The sequence below is a fragment of the Cibotium barometz genome, chromosome 4 (genome assembly GCF_041138505.1).
Source record: "Cibotium barometz isolate CiBa-2024 chromosome 4, ASM4113850v1, whole genome shotgun sequence".
In the NCBI taxonomy this organism is placed as follows: domain Eukaryota; kingdom Viridiplantae; phylum Streptophyta; class Polypodiopsida; order Cyatheales; family Cibotiaceae; genus Cibotium; species Cibotium barometz.
This window is the reverse complement of record NC_141049.1, coordinates 29,933,973-29,961,797: the sequence shown is the minus strand read 5'-3', so window position 1 is coordinate 29,961,797 and position 27,825 is coordinate 29,933,973. Positions and strand designations below refer to the sequence as shown.

Genomic DNA, 27,825 nt, shown 5'->3' with positions numbered 1-27,825 from the left:
GTAATCAAAACGAAGCTCATCAATATAAAAATACAAAAAATGTTATATAAAGATGCAAAAAAAAAGAAGCTATGTTCCTTCATATCTATGCCAATGGTTCATTGCACTTCTTGCCTAGTCTAACCCACCTAAGGCAAACCTCAGATGCAATGCATTCCTCTGATCTTGACAATAATTTTTCCTTTGAAAAGATAAGGCAGCCAGCCTACATAAGAATCAATGAATGGCCAGCCAAAGATCCCCCCCAAAAAAAGCTCAAACTCCATAGCCAAAAACAGCTCGAATCCTATGAAATATAAGATCTCTCCAGCCTTTCTGAGTGTTCTCGACGACAGTAGCATTTCCAAACCTACAAAATCCACAAAATTTGTGAGTCCAGCAACTTCTGTGTGAATTTAAGTCCAGATAGCCAGTTAGCCACCCTGATTTACCTGTCCTCTTCAGGAACATCAGTCTGCGTCAACTTTACAATAGTGACCCCTATCTCTGGTTCCTCAAATGACATACACACCTGCAAACATAGGAGCACTTTGTTTCACGAGGCATAATGCAAGACAGCAGCATGTTATTGCTTACTGAAAGGCATATCAATACAAGCAATCAGACAGTGAGCAATTCAGATTCAACCACAACAATTAAAAAAACTGCACAGTGCATAGAGATACAGAAAACACAAGATAAGCAACATAATGTGAGCTTAATTTTCCTCCCTTGAGTAGATCCTTCTGTAACGGGTACCCACCTGAAGGAGTTACAACTTGTGGCCACTTTGCAGCCACAATACCAGTGGGGCCCTGTGGGGATTTGAACTTGGGACCTCCCCTCCCCAAGTCACAAGACCACGCTGCTAGGCTACGTGCCCTGTAGTTAACCCAATGACCTGGGCTCTCGAGACTTTCATAGACATTATGGTGAAGATCAAGTGGTCATGAGGACATAGAACATATGTTGCGGCAGATTGGGGTCGAGATTCAGAAGCTTCAAATGAAGCAGGTCCATAGATAGCCACTTGACGAAGGAGATCGGGTTTATCTGAAGATAAGTTGGGAAAGAGACATCTTTTCGGTTGCAGCAGCACTCGATTCAATATCTGTGTAGCCTACGTGTTTTGAGCCAAGTCACGCACTCCCATAATTCAATCCCTTTAACGCTTCAATCTTTTTATATCCATAGTCTGAGACAAGAGCCTTCCCAGAACGGTAAAGGAAGGTCTCTGATTAGTTCTATTTGCCTTCCCATAATCTTGCTTATGCGACGAAAATGTTTTAAGAAAAAAGTGGCAACTCAAGCTGTTTGGGAAAGTTACTTCCAAACATGCTCCGAAGTAGAAGGGTCCAGTTAAAACTCACTGACGTCATTTTTCAGCTTGAGTTACTGAGCGACTAGAAGATGCATTTTGTGTTTCATGCCAGTGATCTTTGTGGGGTACCATTGGAGCAAGATGAAGCAGATCCGGTGAATGATGGGGGGCTTCATAAGGGAGCAGGTGGTTTTGCATCAGTACAAATGAGACTCTTGCTGCAAGGTTCTCCAGTTTCTCTTCAAGTTTGAGGATTATCTGAGTCAGCAGGCATCTTGGTTTGATGACGACCAGTTCATGGAGGACTTCTCCCATTGTGGAGAGCACGACCATACATCACCTCCAAAAGAGGCTTCTTTGTCTAGGCTTGGATGGTATCATTAATGACATGCTCAACCAGTGGCGTAAATTCCTCCCAAAAGGTTTGATGCTCCTGAAAATTGTGGGTATCTTTAGGGTAGCAGATACAAAGCCTAAGCTATGGAGGTTCAAACTTAAACATGATGTGTAGTAGTAATGAGAGAAGGGTAGAGAGCTAAGAGAACAAAGCTCAAGAGACCATATTTGCACGTACAATGTAATGCTTGTTTTGATTAATGTGAAGTTCACATGGTACAATGCTTTTATAGGCAAAATGTCTTATCTTTCTCAACACACAAACTAGAGGCCAGTTAGCTTGGCACAAAAGGCTCAGAGGCTCAACAAGCATGGCTCATAGGCTTAACAAGCATGGACGCACAGAAACTCAAAGGTCTAGGGAACAGGTGCCAAAAAAGCTTGACCACATATGACTTTTACTAACATCAGTCTACTCAATAAATAACCCCCCCTCACTCTAAAACAAGGATGAGTAGGATGATGGTGCCGTACATACACATAAAAACTGACACAGGAAAAACACACACGAGATTATTACATCTCGTTTTGGGGGACATCCCGGACACAACCCTAGACGCTCACACACATAAAATCAAACATAAATAGATTAAAAGTCGGGGTAGAACCCCCCCTCGCTGCCAGTGATGTAGACCTTTTTGTGGCATCATTTCCAAGCAATGGAAGCTTGGGCCATCGTTTTAGACTCAAGGGCCAAGGCAGAGGACCCAAAATGGCACACAAGTCTGAAGCAGAAGAGAGAAATCCCCAGATTTTCGTCGAAGTAGAGGCCTCATCTTGATGCCGAAGGCTTATGCTTGAGAAACCCCCCAAACTTTTAGGACTTTATGTGCTTTACATTGATGATTTTTTCCATTTTGAATGCAGGATGTAAAAACACTTGATCTGATGTAGTTAACTGATCTTGCTTGATGTGGTCTTGCTGGCATGCAGCAGTTGGAGAGATCTGCTCGTTGCACTGTGTAGATTGGCGAGGCTCAGCTGCAAGCACTGTGGACTGGAGAGGCTCAGCTGCAAGTGAAAAGGCCATGGAGTGGAGCAATAGGAGACGGCTCAGCTCACAGCATTGGTGGTGGAGTGGCAGCAAACGGCAAAGCGGGTTGGAGTAGGGTGGCAAACAAGTGGGAGCAAGGTGGCGACACACAGCCTGGTGGCGGCGGACTGAGCACGTGCAGGCGACTGAGGAGGCAATGTGGCCGGCGGCAGTGGTTCTCTAGGCAATCCCACTGCCTGCAACAGCCGGCAAGATGGTGGCCCTGCTTTCACAGGGAGAACAAGAAGAACTCCTTGCTCTGATACCGTTGTGGGTATCTTAGAGAAGGGTAGAGAGATAAGAGAACAAAGCTTAAGAGACAATGCTTTTATAGGCAAAATGCCTTATCTTTCTCAACACACAAACCATGTAGCAATGACACATGGCTAACTAATGGCATCACTGCATAACATACACAAACACTTGGGTGGCTACAAGAGGTGGTTCACATGTACTAACTCACTCACTCACATAGGTGAGTGTTCACACACAAACACTCTTACACATAAGGGGTGTTCACACCTATACACCTACACATTGATGGACACAAGAGATGGAAACGCACACATACGACTCCAAATCCCACCAAAAATAACACCAAAGCATTGTGATCATGGCCTTGTTCCTACTCTTTGACCATCTTGTCTACAAGTAAAAGGCTATTTTGAACTACAATTTCGTTCCCAGACCATAGAACAAAGCCTTCTAGATCAAACATGTCCTCCAAAATCCATGCAAACAGAACCTCCATGATGACAAGCCTTGCCACTTCATCAACATCCGTATCTAACTTGCAAGGAATGATGTATGTCTGCTTATTCAACCAATCCACCAATGTCAAAATGAAGTTATTTTAAAACCTTCGGCTCTTCAGCAATCCAGCCACAAAAACCATAAAAATATCTTTCCATGGCAGCTCGAGAATTGGAAGCTTGCCCACCACTAGTATCTTGGCGTCTTGCTTTGAATTATACTAGCTACACATGTGAGGCCAAACAAAAAGTTGCATCAACTTCTCTACTGTGTGTGGGGATTGTTTAGCAGCCCCAAAACCTACCCATAATGCAGAAACGTGTCTACGTGCCACCCAATTAGGCTATACAAGTGACATCCCCTTATGCTTAACTTGGAGCAATGGGGAACATGCTCCACATGCATTCTCCACTCACTTATTTCCTTATTTAGTCTCCTATCAAGAGCTAGAATGAAGCTACATGATGTCAATGGACATGACAACCCAAGTATCACAAAACTTGTGGAAATCGGATCACTATAACCTCCCATAACGCAAAAGCATGTCCATGTGGCACCCAATTAGGGTGTGCACCTAACAAAGAGAGTATATACCCGATAGGTAGGTGGTCTCTACGAATCCAAAACTTGGCACCAATGAAGACAATAGTACCACAACTTGCATAGGAACGTGTCACAAAGCTTCCAACTCTTAGACAACAAGGTACTTGGGCCAAGTACTATGGACATAGACAATGGCTTGCTTCAACTATTGCCTATTCCCATGCAGCCATGGGAAAGTATTACAATGGATTTCATTATGGACTTGCCACGGACCCAACAGGATAATGATGCTATTTGGACAATTGTGGACAGGTTTAGCAAGCAAGCTCACTTCTTGCTAGTCAAGAAGACCAAAGACCGTCAAAGCTCAACATATGCTTAAAATATATCTTGCACAAGTGTTCAAACATCATGGAATGCCGAAGTCCATTGTAGGGGATTATTGGATACACGGAAGCTTTACTGCTTAATCCACAACCCCAAGCTTGATTAAGAACAAGATGCTAATTTAACATGATTAAGATAGAGAAAAGAGAAGAAGAGAGAGATAGTTGGTGTCAGGGTTTTCTTTATTCTATGGTACGAAAAGGTGACTGAATGATTCTACATCTTCAAAGGCTGTTGGTCTACCCCAAAGGGTGACCTCTGGACTTCTACATGCCTTTACTGACTTCTAGACTTCTAAGTTCTTGATGAATGATGCAAATGTTGAAATATGCTTATATATATACAAAGGTTATTGGTCGGTCCACTGTTGTTGCTGTCAGCTAGCTTTGGACAAAAATAATCATAAAATAATCCTATAGTTACTGCACTTACTTCATGCCTTGCCCAAACTGTTGGTCTTCACAGTGATGCTAGCCCACCTGTTGCTTGAGTACTCTATGGGTTGCCGACTGATGTCTAGGGACTGTTGACTGGGTACTCATGCCCTTGCATGATGCTGATGCTAATGCATGATGCATGATGCTGATGCTGATGCATGACGCTAACGCTGACGTTGATGCTGATGCTGATGCAAAATGAATGACTTGATGCTTTAATTGTTGTCTTAATCAGGGATTATGATGTTCATGCTGAAGATTAGCCACGACACAGGTGTGCACGTGACATCCCCTCCTAAACTTGATGACGGGGTAGACACTCTGTCATCCTTCCTCCTTGGACTTCTAACTTTGATCTTCTACTTTGACTCTAACTTTGACACTTTGTCTGAACACCTTCCACTTCTGCTCTCCACTTCCAAGTTTTGCTGAAGAACTGAGCATCTACTCCACTATTGTCCCCATGCCTGCTATCCCTTTCCCTTAACACAGTGGTGGGTCGAGTGTCGGAATTGATCATGCGTGTTGCTAGGCCTTCGGAACTCATCTGAGAGCTTAATGATGTACTGGTTCTAAGTACATACCCCCAGAGAATGCTTTCCTCCAGCTTCGCCTATTGTAGACCAATCCATCTGCTACCCTGATTGCATTTTTCTAGTGGATCTATGCACCTCCTTGGGACCATGCTTAGTGGCTGAGCCTGAATGCTCTGATAACATGTAACATGCAGCGGAAAGTCTTCGTATTGAAGGATCTTGTCACACAAATGCTCACACCGTCTTCTGTATCCTGAGTTTCGCGAGTTTAGCAATCCACTTTAATACTTCAAACTTTAGAAAGATATGAGAGAGAGATGAGAACTGTACACTGCATGGGGTCCCGAATTACCCACTGAAGTGTCCCCTATGGGACCCATCATCAACTTTCTTAAGGGGGTGAGCTCGTGGTTGACTCGAGGAAAGTCATAGCTGAAAAATTCAGCAACATGTCTGATACAGAAGACGAATATTTTTATAATGAAGAGGAAGAGCAAGAGACCTCTCTTGAGAGAAATGAATCTGAGGATATTCTTGCAGGAGAACAGGATGCAGATGATGAGCAATATGAGGATGTAACACAGCCAGAAGATATGCCTAGTAAAGAGGAAGATGATGCTCAGTTTAAAAATCGTTTGGCCAGTGTAATGGATGTGTTTATGCAACTCACACAAAGTGAGAAGTTTGCTGAATTTATGAGATCCCGTTCTGAGCCTGACAAGAAGAAGAAGAAGGTGCGTTCTAAGAACCTTCCTCAGGGTCATAGTGCTGCCTTCCCACAAGATCCATCTTTTGGACAGCTTCCGAACATGCAACATGCTTTTGGTGCTAACTCACAGAGTTCCTTTTTCGGACAGCCATCTATTCCTCAGCAGTCTATGCATCCAGGTTATTTTGGTGGTGGCTCTGTGTTCCAATCCATGACTGGGGGTTATCCTCAAGGAGGCATGGGTATGCCAGGGACTTTTGGAGCAAATTTTCAGCCTGGTATGCAAGGGAATATGTATGGTGGTATGCAGTCCGGAATGCAAGGAAATATGTTTGGGGGCATGCAACCTGGAATGCAAGGAAATATGTATGGGGGCATACAGCCCGGTATGCATAATGGTATGTTTGGAAACATGGTTAGAATGTATGGCATGCCAAGTGTGGGAATTGGTAATGTTGACCCTATGATGGGCATGAATGCTGGGGGTAGCAATTTGTGAAGCCACTTCCTTACGATAATCTAACGCCTATGGGTAAGGCGAAGGATTATAAGGAAGGGGGAGCTGCTGTGAAATTTGATACATTCAGTGGAGCCAAAGATAAGTTAAAGGCACTTACCTTTTTACAGCAGCTTGATGCTGCTTTTTTTGGTGGTAATTACACGGAGTCCTCTAAGGTGAGAAAAGCTGCGACTTTTCTCAAAGGCAATGCATTGCAGTGGTGGTCTACTCTTCTTCTGCAGGGCATAGCACCATCTACTTGGGTACAATTTAAGCAAGCGTTCTCTTCCGTATGGCTCACATCTACTTTTGAGGTGGATGTAATGACAGCATGGCACAAGTTGGATGCATCAAAGTGTGAAAATCTTGAAGATTATAATAAGAAGTTTTGGGAAGCTTTACTCCGAGTTACTTCTTATCGTGCAGTGCCTTTGTCTGAGCAGGTAGAGAAGTATTGTTGTGGGCTGCCCAAGGAACTGCGTGACTATTGCATAAAGACTGGAGTAACAAATATGTCACAGATGATAGAGAATGCTATGACAGCTAATGCGTTACTCACTGGAGTCTCATCTGGATTTAAAGGCAGTAAGAACTTGAGCAAGAAATCTGAAAAGTCAGGGCATGCTTCGCGTGATGCAAAAGGTTCTACAGAGAAGCGGTATAAGAAGTTGCCAATGCCCAAGAGAACTCCTGAGGAGAGACAGGCTTTGATGGATGCTCGGAAATGTTTCTACTGTACAGAAGAGGGACATATGTCTTTTAATTGTCCTAAGAGAAAGTCCCAAAAGGACTCTGACACCAAAGGAGAGCCCAAGTCAAAGAAACCTTCTGCAGGGTTAGTTCCTGATCTTGTTGGGGAACAGCCAGGTGGTGAAGAGCGGAGTTGTGTAGGGCATGGGGCAAAGTGAGAGATCAAAATGCCTTGATATTCTTTGACACAGGTGCTAGAGCCAACTTTATTTCACCGGATTTGGCTGGCCGACTGGGGATTCGTGCAGAGGAGATGGGGCCTTTATATGAGGCTAACATGGCTTGCCCTGGGTATGCGGAACCCGTCACTCCTATTATTGGGAAGCTCAGGCTTCATTTGCAGGGTTATGTGGACAGCGAAGAGTTTTCCATCATGCCACTTGATGGATGTGATGTTTTGTTGGGAATGCCATGGTGCCATAGAGTACATGCAGTGGTGGATACATACAATAGGAAGATCACTTTGACTCATAGAGAGAAAGAACATGTTTTGGATGTAAAGTTAAAAGGGGAATCTGTTCCTATTGTATCAGCTTCGGCAATTTCATCAGTAATGAAAGCATCTTTCCGCGTACTTGATTTATGTAAAGGATGAAAAGATGATGAGTCTAAGTCTAATTTGTCTATGTTAGATAAGGACAGGACTGATTTCTTATGTGGGTTCCAAGATTGTTTTTCCGAGTCATTGCCAGGGGAACTTCCTCCGGAAAGGCCAGAAGATCATGCCATAGTGCGGACAGTATTTGCAAGGTTACAAGACAAACATAAAAAGGCTACCGATAAGCATAGAAGGCAATTTGATGTCAAAAAGAATGATCGGGTACTGCTGAAATTTAAGAAAGCAAGACTTAGTAAGAGGCCTGGCAAAGAGCTTGAAAGCCACTTCATTGATCTTCTGGATCACTCGAAAAGGCCCATAGTCATAGTCACAGGAAAGGGCCGTTTCAGACTCTAGAAACACGTTTCTCCATTTTAGGACCCCATCCGTTTCCATTTTCCGTTTCTTGTTTCCCAATCAAGTGATAGTCACACGAAACGGCCATTTCCACCCCTAAAAACTTGTGTCCTCATTTCCATTCCTCAAATGTTTCCGTTCCCATTTCTCGTTTTTGGTGACTATGCCCATAGTACCTGGTTGCAAGTTTAGGGTTTGCACTAAACCCAACCTTAGAATCTAGCATTAATTCATAAGTGAGTGTGTACACACTTTATTAAGTTTTGGGCAACCAAAACTCACTTATAAATTATGAACAGCCCCGTGTTCGCACACGCTGATGTCTCAAGGTGGACAAAGCTCAATGCCCACCCCCCAGACCTTATCCCCTTTGTTCAAAAAGCAACCAGCCATGTTTCCATCCCAGCTTGCACCCCAACTCACTTGCCCTCTCTGCCTGACACTTTGGGTGGACATCTCATCATCTCTCTTCCTTCTCTCTCTAGAAGTTGGCGCCCTCCTTCATGCCATATTCAAGCTTGCTAGTGTGTTTTCCAAGCTTGCTAGTGTGTTTTCCAAGTGGTATTCACTCTCCTACACACTCCCAATGACTGAAATTCAGTAAAACAACCGTTATATTTGCTGTAATTTCTCGTCTGTTCGCTGAAAACCCTCGGCCAGGAACAAGAAGCAGTTGAAGTGTTATGGTGCAAAAGATAGGTTGAAGGCTATGGCTTTTGACACTGTCACTAGTGGTATCTTCACGGAGGCTTCATGGGTTCGGAAGACAATTTCTTTCTATGTTTAGCAGTGGTGATTTACTATGCTTCATTGGGGACTTGTTACCATTTGGGTAGAGTGCAAGCAGATTTTGGGTGCCTGAGGATGTATTAGATGAGGCTCAGACGGAAGCGGAGGAACTTTATGAGGTTCTTATTCCTGAGCAGATACTGGAACGTAAGGAAAGAAAGGTACACGGTAAAGTTTCCCGTCGCTATCCTGTGAAGTTCAATAACTGTTCACCGATGGATGCGAAGTGGATGGAGGAGGGTGACTTAGCAGATTCACCTCAGGAATTGTAGCTATATCTTGATGCCTTTGAGTTGGAGCCGACTCTTGTTACGGCTCATTCAGGTTCAGCAGAGCATAGGTGTGGAGCATTGCCTGATGCTCAAGAGGGGGATAGCACCTCCACTCCCTTGTTACAGACAAGCTCAGTTGTCATCTAGGAGTCGCTTGGTGACATCTTTGTATTCACTTGAAACTATTGAGGCTGACAGTACATCTGCTTATGGGACTCCTATGATATTGTGTACTAGTCACATGAGATGGTACAATTGGGTATGGTTCACAGTCGGCCGCACCTTGAACTATAACTGCAACTATGGATAACTCTATGGAGGGCATAAGTCTTGTGAGCAGTCCTAGAGTTGGTTTGGTTCATGGATATATGAATCGAACTCTATTTGTGCATGTATGCATACACTTTTTGAGGTATTATTGTATTCTAGTGCCATTGGATCCTGGTACCATTGAGAATACTTTGGGTAATACTCTGGATTGTGTTGTGTGATGCATGTATATTGGTATGATACATCAAGTACTTTATTATGTGCATGGATGCACCAATGGTGTGACTCCTGCGGAATGGCCATGAGACATATGTGGGAAGTACTTAGTGGATGTATTGTTTTGATGCATTGAGTGCTTTCATATGCTCATGTTGTACATCAGTCGTGGGTCCTGCGGGATGTCCATGGGCGTAAGACTTGCGAGGAGCCCTTAGACTGTTACTTTAGAGTAGGTAGAGCATTCTGAGGAGCATATTGTTTGCGAATGCATATATGTGTCATGAATATGTGTGCCATATGTAGAATGATGCATGGTTTTGTTTTTGGCTAACATAGTTAACGTGTTTCCACTTGGTTTTAGACTTTTGCTGTAGAATCTGCTGGAACAAGCAAGAGTTGTTTGTCACTTTGACGTGACGGTGTGACCTTATTGTGCACAATGATTTTTTTCTTTTTCAACACCCAGATGCACTTGAGGGCCATTGCTTTTGTCGTATGGGGTGTCTTTGCTCATAAGATGCCTTTCTGTGCAATCGAGGACGCTTGCTATTTTTCAAGAGGGGGAAATGTCACGACCCTGTGTTTTTCTCTGGAGAGTATGCAGGTGGGCGCGGGGACATGGTGGACAGTGTGAATGGCATCAGTTTGGAGTTGAAAAGGAAACCCATGTGTGGACAGCCCCAAGTGTGAAGGGGACAAAGAGATTTTAATTAAAAAGGTTTTATAACCTTTGGTGGCCCAAAAAGGCTATTTTTGGGGAGGCTACTCTCGCTTGGAGGATGCGCCTATTTTTCTCTCTCTCTTGCTTTTTGGAAAAAAGAAGGGGCTGGTGGGCTGTTTTCAGGCGCCTCTCTCTTGGTATACATGCGCTAGGGCTTTCTCTCTCGCACACTTGGAAAGGAGGCGAGCAGATGGCATGGCTGCTTACAGGCGCCTTTTGATGGGTTAAAAAGCACACGGCTGCAGGCGCTTCTCAATTTTTGGTGCAAAGGCGGAGGGCTGAATAGGAGGCGGCGGGCTGGAGCTGCGGCACATGTCTCTCTCTCTTTCGCTTGGCACACGGAGGACTGGACTGCTCATACACGTTGGCTTCCTCTTTTGCACATAGGCGGCTGCTGGACAGAGGAGCACATGTGGGCTAGTTCTCTTTTGCAAGGACAGCAGGCTCTGCAGGCTCTTGATGGTTGCAGAAGGGAAGGTGTTAGGTGGCTGTTGGACTGGCTGCAGGTGGACTGAACAGCCGCTGCAGGTTCAGGTGTCAGCACGTCATGCTTTCTCTCTCTTTCTCTTGGCAAACGAGCGGCTGCAAGCAGCGCTGGACAGACTGCACGCTTTTCTCCTGTGTGGCCAGGGGGCTGGTTTCACTGGACATAAAGGCAGACAGGGGCTGGTTTTTCATGAACATTGACATCATGTCGATGGCGTTCAATTGATGGAACTTTCAGCTTCTCTTTGCTTTGGTTCGGGACTGGCTATGTGCTTGGGTTTCCAGCTGCAAGTACAGGTCAATTGAAAGTGTTTCTTGGCATGGGAGTGATGCAAGCTCGCATGGCTGCGTGCTCATGGAGGAGATTGTTTTCTTCCTGCTAGAAAGGAACAGAGGGACCTACAGTTATGGGCATCTCTATGTTTCCAGATGTTTCATGAGGGAACAGGTAACTAGATGTATGCCGTTGTTGGCACTGTTGTTGAATGGTGCTGTGAATAATTCTGGATGAAAACAGGACAAAAGTTTCAAAGGGAAACAGGCCTAAGGGTTTCATGTGGAAACAGGTCGTAGGTTTCTCGAGGAAACATGTATTTGGGTTCTGCAGGAGATAGGTCACATGCAGGCAACGGTTACAGGACTGGACACATGTTTGGTACAACCTTGCTACTGATTGGACAGGGGACAAGGAATCCATGACAGAGATGGATAGTATCCTTGGAAGGTAGAGAGGGAGTGTGCAGGTGTGTCTACTGTATGGTATGCTGTGTTGTGATGCGAGTTCTCTTATGAGAGATAGTTTGGGAGTCTGTGTTGTGATGCAGAAGGCACAAGATGTGTCAGGGTGTGAAGCTGTTCATAGGGTGAGAGGCTATGGATGGTTTTGGCAGCCTTGATCATCGGAGAAAGATTGTGTGTGCAAACTCAATGTGAGAGAGTCTTTCGATGTGAACAATAGCTGGACTTGTTTTTGGATGCCGAGTGGACAAGAAGCCATGATGCAGGGTCTTTGCAGGCTTTAGGAGTTCTACTGTGACGACTAAGTTTTCAGCCTTATTGTAATCAAAGCTCTTATAATCAATTAAAGAAATACCACAAGGGGCGCCACTGCGTTTTGGGGCCAATCGATGTCCATGTACTGTTGCAGGAGCACTCTAGCTCCCCCTGTTTGTTTTCCTTTTCTTGTTCCTCAAAGGTGTTGAAGTGTTTTGTGTGCAAGTTTGTTTTGCACCGCCCGTCATGTTTTTGAAGGCCGGTTTCAATGGAATGTTTGGCAGAACACAATGCTAATCAATATACTTAAATACACCAAGATTTAATGGACAACAAGCACAATACAAGATGTAATTTGCTGAATTGACAAGTGTTTTAAGTGTAGAGATAGCTAGTGTTCGCGGTGATCATCTTTCACAATGGAAGTGAAAGAGAACGGTATGCTTTGATACCAATGTAATTTCACCGGTTGGTGTGGAATGTTTGGCAGAACACAATGCTAATCAATACACTTAAATACACCAAGATTTAATGGACAACAAGCACAATACAAGATGTAATTTGCTGAATTGACAAGAGATGCACAATGAGCCAGAACGGCCGGTTGCTCTCTCAAATAATGTTTATTGAACTTGGGAGAATGAAGTACATAGTTTCATGGGCATTTCTAACCAAATTTCCATACCAATGTATATAAATACAGCATTGCAAACAATATGGTTGTCGGTGAAGATTTGCAACTCACACTACTCTCTCAAGTGCCCATGTTCCCTACCATCTGCGCTCTATTGTTCCACCAACATAGGGTAGAAACAATCTACAAGAGAGCACGTAGGAGAAGAGAACACTACACATGATATGCGAACATGGAGTCCTGCTCCTCCCTCCTGCTACTTGCTTCCATAATTGAGCATTAAAGCTTACCAATTACAAGTAGAGTCGATGACAGCGGAAGTCTCTCTGATGGAAGTGTCTGGAGTGTTGCAATCTTTAATCTATCGCGATCCTTTGTGACAAAAGTTTTCAAGTGGATGAAGGGAACCCTGGGAAAGCTTCCCCTATGGTTCAACTTGAGAAAGGCTAAAATTACTACTACTTGTCCTTGGTGTCTTTTCTCCTGAGCTTCATCTTCAGCTTTTGCTCTTCACCTTATATAGGGAAAGACACACAATCCTGCACTGCCTTCTGCACTTCCTTTTCACTTTCCACATGTTGAAGCTTTTGATGTGACTCACACGAGACAACCACGAGCTCGCCCCCTCACGAAAGTTGGCGATTGTCTCGACCAGAGCAACCAAGGGCTCACCTACTTGAGAAAGTCGACGATGTCCCGGCAACGAAACCTTGAAACCGGCCTTCAAAAACATGACGAGCGATGCAAAAACAAACTTGCACACAAAACACTTCAACACCTTTGAGGAACAAGAAAAGGAAAACAAACAGGGGGAGCTAGAGTGCTCCTGCAACAGTACATGGACACCCATTGGCCCCAAAACGCATGGTGCCCCTTGCGGTATTTCTTTAATTGATTATAAGAGCTTTGATTACATTAAGGCTGAAAACTCAACCGTCACAGTAGAACTCCTTGAGCCTGCAAAGACCCTGCATCATGGCTTTTTGTCCACTCGGCATCCATAAACAAGTCCAGCCATTGTTCACATCGAAAGACTCTCTCACATTGAGTCTGCATACAGAATCTTTCTCCCATGCTTAAGGCTGCCACAACCATCCATAGCCTCTCACCCTATGAACAGCTTCATACCCTGACACATCCAGTGCTTCTCTATCACAACACAGACTCCCAAACTATCTCTCATAAGAGAACTCGCATCACAACACAGCATACCATACAGTAGACACACCTGCACACTCCCTCTCTACCTTCCAAGGATACTCTATATCTCTGTCATGGATTCCCTGTCCCCTGTCCAATCAGTAGCAAGGTTGTACCAAACATGTGTCCAGTCCTGTAACCACTGCTTGCATGTGACCTATCTCCTGCAGAAACCCAAATACATGTTTCCTCGAGAAACCTACGACCTGTTTCCACATGAAACCCTTAGGCCTGTTTCCCTTCGAAACTTTTGTCCTGTTTTCATCCAGAACCATTCACAGCACCATTCAACAACAGTGCCAACAACGGCATACATCTAGTTACCTGTTCCCTCATGAAACATCTGGAAACATAGAGATGCCCATGACTGTAGGTCCCTCTGTTCCTTTCTAGCAGGAAGAAAACAAACAGGGGGAGCTAGAGTGCTCCTGCAACAGTACATGGACACCCATTGGCCCCAAAACGCATGGCGCCCCTTGCGGTATTTCTTTAATTGATTATAAGAGCTTTGATTACATTAAGGCTGAAAACTCAACCGTCACAGTAGAACTCCTTGAGCCTGCAAAGACCCTGCATCATGGCTTTTTGTCCACTCGGCATCCATAAACAAGTCCAGCCATTGTTCACATCGAAAGACTCTCTCACATTGAGTCTGCATACAGAATCTTTCTCCCATGCTTAAGGCTGCCACAACCATCCATAGCCTCTCACCCTATGAACAGCTTCATACCCTGACACATCCAGTGCTTCTCTATCACAACACAGACTCCCAAACTATCTCTCATAAGAGAACTCGCATCACAACACAGCATACCATACAGTAGACACACCTGCACACTCCCTCTCTACCTTCCAAGGATACTCTATATCTCTGTCATGGATTCCCTGTCCCCTGTCCAATCAGTAGCAAGGTTGTACCAAACATGTGTCCAGTCCTGTAACCACTGCTTGCATGTGACCTATCTCCTGCAGAAACCCAAATACATGTTTCCTCGAGAAACCTACGACCTGTTTCCACATGAAACCCTTAGGCCTGTTTCCCTTTGAAACTTTTGTCCTGTTTTCATCCAGAACCATTCACAGCACCATTCAACAACAGTGCCAACAACGGCATACATCTAGTTACCTGTTCCCTCATGAAACATCTGGAAACATAGAGATGCCCATGACTGTAGGTCCCTCTGTTCCTTTCTAGCAGGAAGAAAACAATCTGCTCCATGAGCACGCAGCCATGCGAGCTTGCATCACTCCCATGCCAAGAAACACTTTCAATTGACCTGTACTTGCAGCCAGAAACCCAAGCACATAGCTGAATTTGCAGCCAACCAAAAACAGCCCATAAACAGTCTCAAAATTGCTCATGTTCATAGCCACATGCACTGCCACAAAACAATCCATAAACCCTTTCCAACACAGTCCCGAACCAAAGCAAAGAGAAGCTGAAAGTTGCATCAATTGAACGCCATCAACATGATGTCAATGTTCATGAAAAACCAGCCCCTGTCCGCCTTTATGTCCAATGAAACCAGCCCCCTGACCACCCAGGAGCAAAGCATGCACTGTCTGTCCAGCGCTGCCTACAGCCGCTCGTTTGCCAAGAGAAAGAGAGAGAAAGCATGACGTGCTGACACCTGAACCTGCAGCGGCTGTTCAGTCCACCTGCAGCCACCTGACACCTTCCCTTCTGCAACCATCAAGAGCCTGCAGAGCCTGCTGTCCTTGCAAAAGAGAACCAGCCCACGTGTGCTCTGTCCAGCAGCCGCCTCTGTGCAAAAGAGGAAGCCAACGTGTATGAGCAGTCCAGTCCTCCGTGTGCCAAGCGAGAGAGAGAGAGAGCATGTGCCGCAGCTCCAGCCTGCCGCCTCCTATTCAACCCTCCGCCTTTGCACCAAAAATAGAGAAGCGCCTGCAGCCGTGTGCTTTTTCACCCATCAAAAGGCGCCTGTAAGCAGCCATGCCATCTGCTCGCCTCCTTTCCAAGTGTGCGAGAGAGAAAGCCCCAGCGCATGTATACCAAGAGAGAGGCGCTTGAAAACAGCCCGCCAGCCCCTTCTTTTTTCCAAAAAGCAAGAAAGAGAGAGAGAGAGAGAGAGAGAGAGAGAGAGAGAAATAGGCGCATCCTCCAAGAAAGAGTAGCCTCCCCAAAAATAGCCTTTTCGGGCCACCAAAGGTTATAAAACCTTTTTAATTAAAATCTCTTTGTCCCCTTCACACTTGGGGTTGTCCACACATGGGTTTTCTTTTCAACTCCAAACTGATGCCATTCACATTGTCCACCATGTCCCCATGCCCACCTGCATACTCTCCAGAGAAAAACACAAGGTCGTGACATTCCACATCAACCGGTGGAATTACATTCGTATCAGAGCATACGGTTCTCTTTCACTTCCATCGTGAAAGACGATCACCGCGAACACTAGCTATCTCTACACTCAGAACACTATGGCTAGTCGTACAATGAATGTTGAAGATGCCAACACAAGAGGCAGGGACAATGAAATGCATGCTTCCAATGCTTTACAGGAATAGCAAACTCATGTGGTGCACACCAACAGACAGGAAAATGTGGGACAATTGTCCCGTGATAAAGAGAAAATGCAAGAGGAAGAGTCCATAGCCTTAAGGGCTAAACTTACTCGTAGGCAGGCTCCTCTTTATGCGCAACAAGAAGAATTGAAGCTCTACCGCCAGGATCCATTGATACATGATCGTTTGAAGGCCAAGAAAGTTGAATCTTTTATGGATCATGCCATGGCAATGATAGCTCAACAGTTGCACATGCAACCGATGGATGCAGCACACGCATACTTGGCTCGTACCGAGGATGCCTATGCCAAAAAGGCAACCATCCCACATGTCTTGGTATCCCCATAAGTGGTTGAACAAGAACATATGTCTAAAAGGATGAATTCTCATGCTCTTAAAGAAGAAGCATTGGCGACTTCATGCCAGGTGTACCTTATGTAGCCCATGAAGGATGTAATGTTTATGGCAATGGTCAAAATGTATGTCAATGCCATTGCCGGCTGAAAATGTGTATGTTGATCGTGGTAACGCACAACAGGGCCTCCTTTATAACTTTATGTGGTGAGAATCCAAATTCACAGAGTAGAGAGAGAAGGGAATGAGAGTGAAGTAGACGACACCTTATTGAGTATTTGCTTATATTATTCTTTGGAGAATGCAGTACAATGCTTGAGAAAACAAATGATATTAATGTCCAACGCAAGGACCAAGAAGACCGTACGCCGGCTAAGTATCCACCAACTCCGAGGCACTTCAGAAGACTCTTCGGGCCACTGATGCAAGTCTAGATAGTTGTAGGACTAACCATATGCTAGCTGAATGCTAAAGAGGATCTTCACTGTTTGTCTGGGGACGATTGGATGCTGAACTGTTGTTGTACTTTGCTGAAATACTGAATGAATTATGAGAAGGGATGCGCTTGGCTTTTATATGGCAAAAAGCTGCTGGTCAGTCCATGGAAGGACTCTCGCCCTGCTCCATGTGGAGAAATAATGTTTTTTAAATGCCTTTGAATGCTGGCTGACCTGGGTACTGCCCACGACTTGTTGCTTTCCCATTGCCATGCTGGCCTTCTACTACCTATAGGCAAGTAGTACTGGCCAAAAGCTTGTTGGGAGGCTCTAATGCTGGCCGACTGCATTAGGACACAGGTAGGCGGCCGACTGGCTGCCTAGGCCCCTTCATGGTATAGGTGCTGCCCTTGATGGGCTGCCATGCTCATGGGATGGCCTTAGCTGTCCCATAAGCACCTTAATGCAATTATATGCTTGCTCATGCAAGACCTACTGTCAGGACTATGGTCCTACGAAAGTCGAGCCCTAGCATAAGTTAATAGCTCTCGGAGTCTCGAGAGTATTATTAATGCTAGCGGGGTTCAGGGGTTAATGGGCGCTAGGGTTTGGTCGATGTGTGTACACATCGAAGTTAGCACGGCTCTTAAGTAAGATGGGCGGCCGGGCTAGGAGGTGTGGACACAGGCCAAGGTTTTGGTATAAAACCCAACGAGAAACCCTAACTCGTCGTTATATGGTTGGGAGGTGAACCGACTTCCACCCTCTCTTCTTCTCCATGCCTAGGCTATGGCGGCTTGAGGAAGACGCAGCCGTAGCGGAGGCGTTACACTGGTATCAGAGCCAGCGGGCGTGACCTGCACGGGAAACAGCTCGACGCTGCAGCAAAAGAAGCGAGCGCAGCCGCCTAAGGCGGCGACCAAGGCAGTCCGGCAGTCCTAGAAGGCGATCGGTGAGCGATCGTTGGCGCGCCGTTGGCGAGCGCGCGAGAATTCTCCCTTACTTGAGTGGCACAAGGGGAAGGCTTCACCATCCAAGGAGTGAAGGGTTTTGAACCCACCACCTCAAGCTCCAAGGCAAGTGTGCTAGCCACTTCACCTTTTCACTTGTGTTGTTCTTCTCTTCAAAAGAACTCTACTTATTCTTTCAAGGGAGGACACAAACTACAAGGAAAGTGACCTTTTCACCTTCAACTTTCCTTCTTTCAATTTGTGAGAGGAGTTTTCTATGCTCCAAGTTTGGAAGTTTTTGGTGGACGGATCTTCAACAACATGCTACATGCAACGCACTTTTTTGCATGCATGTGTTGATTGACGACTCGAGTGGTGATTTCTTCTCGATTTTCGTGCATGCAAGAGGAATTCTTCTACGACGCTTCAATTGGAGTTCGCTTTTTAAGGTAATCCGTTCTCTATTTGTAAGCACGTGCATACCATGGCCTCAGTGGAACCGTCTCATGTTCACTTCGATTTTGAGAATGATATGCCTGATGTTAGTGAGGCACACCCTTTGGGTGGTGGTGTGGGTGATTCGCGAGCGACAGGCCGTTGGGCCTGATCGGGATGCCAACATGACCGATGCCGAAGGGGGTGCAAGTCCACTAGACGATTATGGTTTGGTAGACACGTTAGAGTTTGGGCGTCTCACTTCAAGGGTAGTTGCACTTGAGCGCACTATAACAAATGTCAATACCAATCTCACAAACATGAGCACGCTTTTTACTGAATTTATGGCACGTTTTGCAAGTGGATCGGCGGCAAGTGGAGGGCCTATTCCGATAGTTATGCCTCCTCTTGTTCCAAATCCTACAGTAGAATCTATTGCACCCTCTGCAACGCAGGAAGGGGCTATGTTGAAAAACGTGAAGCCGCCTGTGTTTAAGGGAGAGGAGCGCGATCGTAACAAGGATGCGGTCCATACATTTTTACACAAGTGGACGGACTTGCATCGCTTACGCCGCACTCCCGCTGTTGTTATGGCCACTGAGACGAGTCTCACACTTGAAGGTAAAGCCTACAAGTGGTGGATGAGTCTACCTATTGAAACTCGCCCTAAGACTTGGGAGGAGTTTGAGGCACCTTTTAAAAAGGAGTTCTTACCGCAAAACGAGAAAGATCGGAGTTGGACAGCCTGGGACAAGTGCAAGATGGAAGGTCTTACACTTAATCAGTATGTGTCCAAATACCGTGAAGTCATTCTCAAGCTAGACGGTTTGGACGACTTTCAAAAGGTTCGTGGGTTTGTTAGAGGCCTTGATAAAGAATATCAGGCAAAGATTAAAACCCCGTATCCTAAAACTTTGGAAGCGGCTATCCAAAGTGCCCTTATCTTTGATGACACCATGGATAAGAAGGACATGGATAGACCGGCCAAATTCAATGGCTCGCAATTTAATGCTAATAAGCGTAAACTTGCCAGCAATTCTACTGAAAACACAAAGAAGTCTAAAGGGTCAAGTGGTCCGTTGTCTCCACAAGACTATGAACGGGCCAAGAAGGAGAAACTATGTTATCATTGCTTAGGTAGTGATCATTTGTCCACAGTTGCCTCGCAAGAATAAGGATAAGGTCAAGGAGAAGGCTGTACACATGGTGCAAACGCTTCCCTTGGATGCTGATCCTAAGTATTCTGCGGTAGAGGTTTCGCACAGTGCCGAGATGCATGAGTGTAATCTCACTGCATCTATGTGGCAAGAGACAGTTGGACCACATGATTTGGTCCGTATGCATGGCTCCATTTATCGTCATCGAGTACGTATTCTCATTGACGATGGTGCCACGCACAATTTCTTGAACTATGCATTAGTTAAGAAATTAAAGTTGCCGGAGACAAAGAGTTCTCATCGTTATGTGGTATCCACCATTCAGGGGGATGATCACAATGTGTGGGATACTCTAGTACGGCAAGTGCCTGTGTTTGTGCAAGAACACACTATGGTTCTTGACTTACAAGTGATGAATATGTCTCGTGCGGATGTCATCTTAGGACAGGAGTGGTTGTATGGGTTAGGGTCATCACTCAAAAGGAGTTATGAACATAATACGTTTACGTTTGAGGCCAATGGTAAGCATGTTTTACTTATTGGGGAACGTGATGTACCCCCAACACCACTCATATGTAATGCCGAACTCTCTTTTTTGGAGCATAGTAATCAAATAGAAGAAGTCTATTTTTGTTATTGTGTGTCGCAAACTAGTGGGTTTGATGTGCATGATGTTTCTTCTTCAAATGAATCTTCCTCAGCGATGCCTTCTTTCTCTTTACCTTCTTCTAAAATCTCTTTAAATAATCTTAAGCAACCAGTTAATGCTTTGTCTTTGCAACAACTGTTACAAGAATTTAAAGATATTTTTCCTAATGATTTGCCAGAGGGTTTGCCACCCGAACGAGCTTTGCCTCATCGCATTGATGTTGTTCCAGGCACCAAACCAATTAGTAAGCCGTCGTACAGGCTTAGTGCAACTGAGGCAGCTGAGGTGGAACGTCAGCTTGCTGACTACCTTAGTAAGGGCTTCATTCGCCATAGTGCTTCACCATGGGCATCGCCCATTCTTTTGGTGAAGAAAAAGGATGGATCCATGCGCATGTGTATGGATTATCGCTCCTTGAATGCGGTAACAATTAAGAAACAAATACCCGCTACCTAGGATAGATGAGTTGTTTGATCAACTCAAAGGTGCGAAGTATTTTTCTAAAATTGATTTACGTTCAGGATATCATCAAGTGCGTATTAACGCTGATGATATAACCAAGACTGCGTTCCGGACTCGCTTTGGACACTGAGTTTTTGGTTATGCCGTTTGGGCTTACTAATGCCCCGGCAACGTTTATGACGCTTATGGATAGCGTACTAAGGCCGTACTTAGGCAAATTTGTCATTGTCTTTCTTGATGACATTTTGGTCTATAGTTCGACTTTAGAAGAGCATTTGGAACACTTATGAAAAGTTTTTCAGTTACTATGCGAGAATGCACTTTACGCGAAAGAAAGAAAGTGCGAATTTCTCAAGGATAGCATACAATACCTAGGTCATGTAATTTCTGCAGACGGAATTGCTATGGATGCTAGTAAGGTTGATGCTATTATGCGATGGCCAACACCTCGAAGTATGGAAGAACTTCAAATCTTCTTGGGAATGGCAGGATTTTATCGCAAATATGTGAATGGTTATGCAAAGATTGCCGCTTCCATGACTGATCAATTGAAAGGTGCGGCAATTACCTTTCAATGGCGTGAGGAGCAACAACGTAGCTTTGATAAGCTTAAAGTTGCTTTGGCTACGGCTCCCATCTTGGCAATTGTGGATCCTCAAAAACCATTTGTGATTGAAACGGATGCCAGTGCTAAGGCAGTGGGTGCGGTTCTCATTCAAGATGGTCATCCTGTTGCCTATGAGAGCAAGAAGCTCAATCGTGCTCAACAAAACTACTCAGCCTACGAGCGTGAGCTCTTTGCCATCATATATGCCTTACGAAAATGGCGACATTACTTATATAGTGCGCAATTCGAGATTGTTTTTGATCACGACAGCATAACGTGGTGAACCAAACAGATTTGCAGGGTCGAAAGGCCAGATGGGCTGAGATCCTTCAGGAGTATGATTGCAAGCTACGCTATCGCAAAGGACGTTACAATATTGTAGCTGATGCTTTGAGTCGTATGCCAGAGATTAATTCGCTGTTATTCACAGAGTTGAAAAGCGAATTGTTAGAATCTTTACGAGGCAAATGCAAGCAGGATTCAACATACTCAAAGGTGTGGAATCATGTTCAAATGAGGGGTCCCTCTCACTCACACGGTAGTGTTCCCAGTTCTTCCACACATGGTTCTTCTTTATCACAAGATGAACTACAGCGATGGAAAAACTTTTCCATCGATGATGGATACTTACTCCACAAGGGGAGAGTTTGTGTTCCATTGGACTTAGACACTAGGCGCCAAATTCTTTTTGAGTGTCATGATAGTCCAAGTGCAGGTCATGCGGGCATTCGCAAAACGTATGCTCTCGTAAGAAAGCATTTCTATTGGCCTGGACTTCACAAGGATGTTACTGACTATGTTCTGCAGTGTCAGAAGTGTCAAGTGAACAAAGCAGAACGTCTTCAAGCTGGCGGGTTACTGCATCCATTAGAGATTCCCGACGGAAAGTGGGAAAGTATCTCTATGGATTTTATAACGGGCTTGCCCACAACGAATCGTGGACATGATGCCATTTGGGTAATCGTGGATCGATTAACCAAGCTTTGTAGGTTTGTGCCTACTAAGAAAACAGTTACAACTCCAGAATTGGGACGCCTTTTCGTGGAGAATGTTTACCGACTTTATGGCTTACCGTCCAATATTGTCAGTGATCGCGATCGCAAGTTTAACAGCCATTTTTGGCGAGCAGTATTCAGTAAGCTGGGTACTATGTTGAACCTTAGTACAGCTGATCATCCGCAGACAGATGGTCAGACTGAACGGGTTAATCAAGTGCTGGAAGATATGCTTAGGGCATATGTCAGCAAAAAACAATCTGATTGGGAGTCTTCTTTGCCTATTCTTGAGTTTGCTTACAATAGTGCAAAGCATGTCTCGACAGGCTTTAGCCCTTTCATGTTGATGTATGGTTTTCAGCCACGTTCACCAGTGTCGGTGGGACTGGCGAATGAGAAAATCAGTCAGGTTAAGGATTTTATCCAAGACCATATGGATATGTTGCGCCTTGCACGATTAAATGTTCGTCAAGCGCAAGATCGTTACAAGAAGTTTGCGGACCAGAAACCACTTCACTTTCAAGAAGGTGATTGGTACCAGAAAACTCCACCAGTTTAAAAACGGGTCCCGTACCAAAATTGTCGCCCCGATTTTGTGGACCGTTTAAGATACTCAAGAAGGTGGGCCCAGTAGCCTATAAACTTGAGTTACCAGCACATTCCAAGGTTCATCCCATCTTTCACGTACGCCGTTTGAGGAAACGCCTTATGGGTCATGAAAGGCCGGTGGATGATTCTTTCTTGGTAGAATATGTGGAACCCCCAATACTGCCTCATGAACCAGACAGAGTATTGGATTACCACATGTTACGTACTCGCCACCAAGTTCGGAAACAAGCTCTTATCAAGTGGAAGGACCGTCCAGAGGAAGGCTCCACTTGGGAAAACATTAGTGTAATGAGGAAACGTTTCCCCACTTTTGTTTTCGAGGACGAAAACTCTTTTCGAAGGGGGGAGTAATGTCAGGACTATGGTCCTACGGAAGTCGAGCCCTAGCATAAGTTAATAGCTTTCGGAGTCTCGAGAGTATTATTAATGCTAGCAGGGTTCAGGGGTTAATGGGCGCTAGGGTTTGGTCGATGTGTGTACACATCGAAGTTAGCACGGCTCTTAAGTAAGATGGGCGGCCGGGCTAGGAGGTGTGGACACAGGCCAGGGTTTTGGTATAAAACCCAACGAGAAACCCTAACTCATCATTATATGGTTGGGAGGTGAACCGACTTCCACCCTCTCTTCTTCTCCACGCCTAGGCTATGGCGGCTTGAGGAAGACGCAGCCGTAGCGGAGGCGTTACACCTACTACTAAAGCTGACTCTACATGCACTTATCTGATGAATTCTCCAAGTGGGTTAAGAGGACTGACTCTCGACTAACCTAAGGCTCGGAGACTGACCTACGTAGCTCGTGCCTGACTGTCCCTAGACTGAGGGCTCACAATGGGATCATGGGGTACAACAAAATGGTACTACTTTTGTACAAAATGTTGCATTGATGATCATACCAGTGTGTCACTGTGTACCCTAGTGCAAGGTGCACGTGAAATTCCCTCCTGCCCACTATTGTGCCTTCATACTGTCGAAGTCTTTGCCTTGAATTTCCAACACAATTGACTCCTGCAATGTCTGAATTGTGCCTTTTCAACTAAAAGCATCGGCAACGCGGTTGTTTTTACCAGGGATGTATTGAATCATCCCCCCAAATTATTGAAACAATTGACTCCATCTAGACTGCCTGTCACTCCATTGGGCACCGGGCATGGTTTGCAACCATTTAAGTGCCCGGTGATCCATCTTAACTGTGAAGTCCCTCCTGTAAAGGAAGTGCTTCCAATGTTTAACAGCGGTCATCACCCCCAAAGGCTCTTTGTCCTACACCGAATAATTCTTTTCAGTGTTATTCAACTTGCGGCTATAATAAGCCACTGGCCTACCATCTTGCTGTAAAACAGCTCCAATGGCAAGGTTACTACATCGGTAATCACCTCGAAAGGATCACCCCATGACGCCAACTTCAAAACTAGTGACTCAGAGAGGCAACTTTCTTCATTGCCTGGAATGCCTCTAGAGCCTTGCTTGTAACGGACACTTTTTGACAACGAGTCTTCACGCCCTTCGGCAAGTCAGTGAGAGGTGATGCAAGGTCAAAAAACTTGTCTATGTGTACACATCTAGTATATGTACCCCTATTTGTGTACCCACTTATGTTTGTGTGAACAGGCTCTAAAAGGGCCAAGTGTGTTAGTGTGTATGAACCCACCCTTAGGTGTGTTGGAGGTGGCAATTCTCGTAGCTACTCTCGGGTTTTCGCATGACTAGAAGTTGTCGTGGATTATCCCATATGCAAGAGCATGGGAAATCGAAGAGCCATATGTAGGGTGTGGTGGCACCTTGTCATAGATATCTCCTCTGGCCGGGTTTTTGGGGGGGAGCAACGGCTAGGAGATGGGAGCCCAGCCACCGACGTTGCTCAGTGCCCTAGGGTGGTGTGCGTGCTGTTACTGTGTGACTCTGACATGGTATCAGAGCTCAGCCTGTGTGGTCCTATGCGGTCCTAACCTCTGTTTGATCGAGGTGCTCAAATTGAAGGAGGGTGTTGGAGGTGGCAATTCTCGTAGCTACTCTCAGGTTATCACATGACTAGAAGTTGTGGTGGATTATCCCATATGCAAGAGCATGGGAAGTCGAAGAGCCATATATAGGGTGTGGTGGCACCTTGTCATAGATATCTCCTCCGGCCAGATTTTTGGGAGGGAGCAACGGCTAGGAGATGGGAGCCCAACTATCGACGTTGCTCAGTGCCCTAGGGTGGTGTGGATAAGTGTGCCATGTGTCACTTATCTAGTATGTGTATGTGATTCCCTTGAGTCAAAGATAAGGCTTCCAGCCTACAGAAGCATGTACTTGGTGTAAGCTCAACACATCTAATCAAGCTATCATTGAGTTGTGCAAATACGCTCTAAGAGCGCCTCCCTCTCTCTCTCTCTCTCTCTCTCTCTCTCTCTCTCTCTCTCTCTATGCACACACCATGGAGATCTTCCATCTCCCATAGCACTTGGCTCTGTTGAGATGTCTTGATTTACAACATGGTATCAGAGCTCGTTTAGGGTTTTCGGGATTAGCCTTCTAGGGCTTCTCAGCCACCCTCAGTTGTGATGCAGTTTTGGAATATACAATAAATTAGGGTTACATCTCTTGTCTTTTGTGTTTGCTAAACATACAAGTAAAAACTTGGACATTGTGAACTCCAAAACAGAGTCAGTCTAAGAAAGTTGTGCCCACTCAAAAATATGTATTATTAAGTGCCCAAACCACATACTTGACTGTAGCAGTCTACACATGAACTAGGTAAGGGGTTTCCATACAAAGCAGCACGTGTGTAAAGGGCTCCCTCCACAATTCAGTGGGTGTCAGCAAGTAATCACGTGCAAAAACAACAGGAAAATTCTTCTGCACACCTCACAGTTCAAGAGGCATATGAACTTGGGCCATGAGTAGGAACGTTTGGTTTTATAACTTGCACATTTCGAAATTCAACTTACAGGAACCATTAATCTGCAAGCATGTTTTGCAGCATAAAGGGCACACCCATGGGATGACCCATCGTGACTTGCCTGTGCAACAGGCTGGAATTTATGTTTTTCCAGCCTTAGACATTGAGTATTTGCGATACCTTATAGAGCATTCATATGTTAACACCAACACTAGGACATATAATATAACAAGAAATTGAGAAGCTCACCGTGGAATATTGCCCATCGTTCCAGCTTCCAAAACGCCACTTCTGCATAATAAGCCTGTTCTCCTCCAGCTTCATGTTAACACCTGTGACAGCACCATCAAAGAGAAAAAACTGCCCACCTTCTGCTCTACTGATCTTGGCATTGCTTTGAGTGAAGCCTTTCCATCTGTCCTCGTCCAACAGAGTGGCATAAAGGTCATGAGGCCTGCAATGGAACCTCTCCGTCATGGTAATAGTCTTGAACCCTTCCATATCTTTTTTAGGCTTGGAAGGAGCCTCTTTTTTCACTGCAGGAACAGCAGGTTTATGCTCATTATTTGGTTCATTTTTGCTGCTCTTGCCGGCATTAGTGGCAGGGTTGGTGGCTTTGCTTGGTACTTTACCCTCCAGTTCATCTTTGGCAGGTCCACCAGCACTCATTTCTTGGACAAATTTCCCCACTCTATCAAGCACCATAGCCTTCCCTTTGGAGAGAAAGGCCTGTCGCAATCTCTGCCCTACAGGGCCTTCATCCATGACAGAGATCTTAACTTCTGGATCTTCATCAGCATTCTCATCAGCAATATAAGGAAGCTCTATCTTGCCTGAAACCCTAGCAAGGGTGTTGCCACTACCATCTTGGGCTTCACCTTCCCAAGAAACGCTAACTGTGAGCTCGTAACCTGGTATGATTTTACCCTTTCTGATGTTCACATAGGCTTCTCCAGTGACATTGTCCAAGGTGGTTGTGCTTATCCACAGGCCGCCTGATCCTTCAAGAACCTTCATGTTCTGCAGAAGTTCTGCAAGGCGCTTCCTTGCCCACTCTAGACAGTCTCTCTCGGACCAATGCCAGTTGTGAACGTTGGCCCCGTCTGGTCTATCTTTAACAATCCATCGCTTGTCCCCTTCACCAAGCCTTGCCATTTTCTAGGGCAAAAGTTAAAGGAAAAACCTGAAAGAGAAAAAATCTGCTTTTATTTCATTTCTTGGGCAAAGAAGGCACCAAAAAGCAGCTCCTTTAAAAACCCTAGATCATACGACTTGTAGAAACCCTGCTTTACAGAATCCCTAGCTCATACGGCTTACAGAAAACCTAAATAAACCCTACCACTAAGGATATACAGTAAAGGGATGATCAGAAATGCAGCACCGACTAGAAAACACATAAGACACAGGAAGCGTGGTTCAGAAAAAGTGAGCGCATACCTGCGAGGTAGCTGGTGGAGAAACACTGCGGCGATGGCAGTTGGAAAAGAAAGCTTTTGAAGATTGGGGCCGAGTAATCGAATAGTAACATGCTTGCTGTTCACACCGGGTAAGCTGTTTGGCAAGGCAGGTTCTTTTTTTCTTTTTTCTTTTTGTGTAATACATACATATATAAATGTTGATAAGTTCCTAATATAACTATTTTATGTTTTTTTTTAATCCCCAAAATCTGGTACAAAAGATATACATAGTATCGAAGCCCCACTTTAACCACTAAGTTAGCAACATATACTATATAGGCTCTTTACCTATAATGTTGACCCTCAAGGGCTTTCAGACTTAGCATTCAATGGTAAGGGTTTTGTTAGAGAAGGGAAGGGGAGGCCCTAAAATCCTCATCCACTAGCATTGTGGTTTGTCTAAAGCCTAGTATTTATTGCAACTA

General features: G+C 45.0%; 1 protein-coding gene across 2 annotated transcripts; it reads right to left on the bottom strand.

The window, feature by feature from the left end:
• On the bottom strand, window positions 1-27,514 carry LOC147639147 (Aha1 domain-containing protein). Of its 2 annotated transcripts, XM_086787735.1 has the most exons (4): window positions 27,381-27,514; window positions 26,193-27,126; window positions 432-511; window positions 1-349 (listed from the first exon to the last, which is right to left on the bottom strand). In XM_086787735.1, the coding sequence occupies exons 2-4, from the start codon at window positions 27,096-27,098 to the stop codon at window positions 256-258; spliced, it is 1,080 nt and encodes a 359-aa protein (XP_086643861.1). In that variant the 5' UTR covers window positions 27,099-27,126; window positions 27,381-27,514; the 3' UTR covers window positions 1-255. The 2 variants fall into 2 exon arrangements, with proteins under 2 accessions (XP_086643861.1, XP_086643867.1); XM_086787741.1 differs by lacking the exons at window positions 1-349; window positions 432-511 and adding an exon at window positions 761-1,733.
• Window positions 27,515-27,825: the final 311 nt, after the last annotated feature.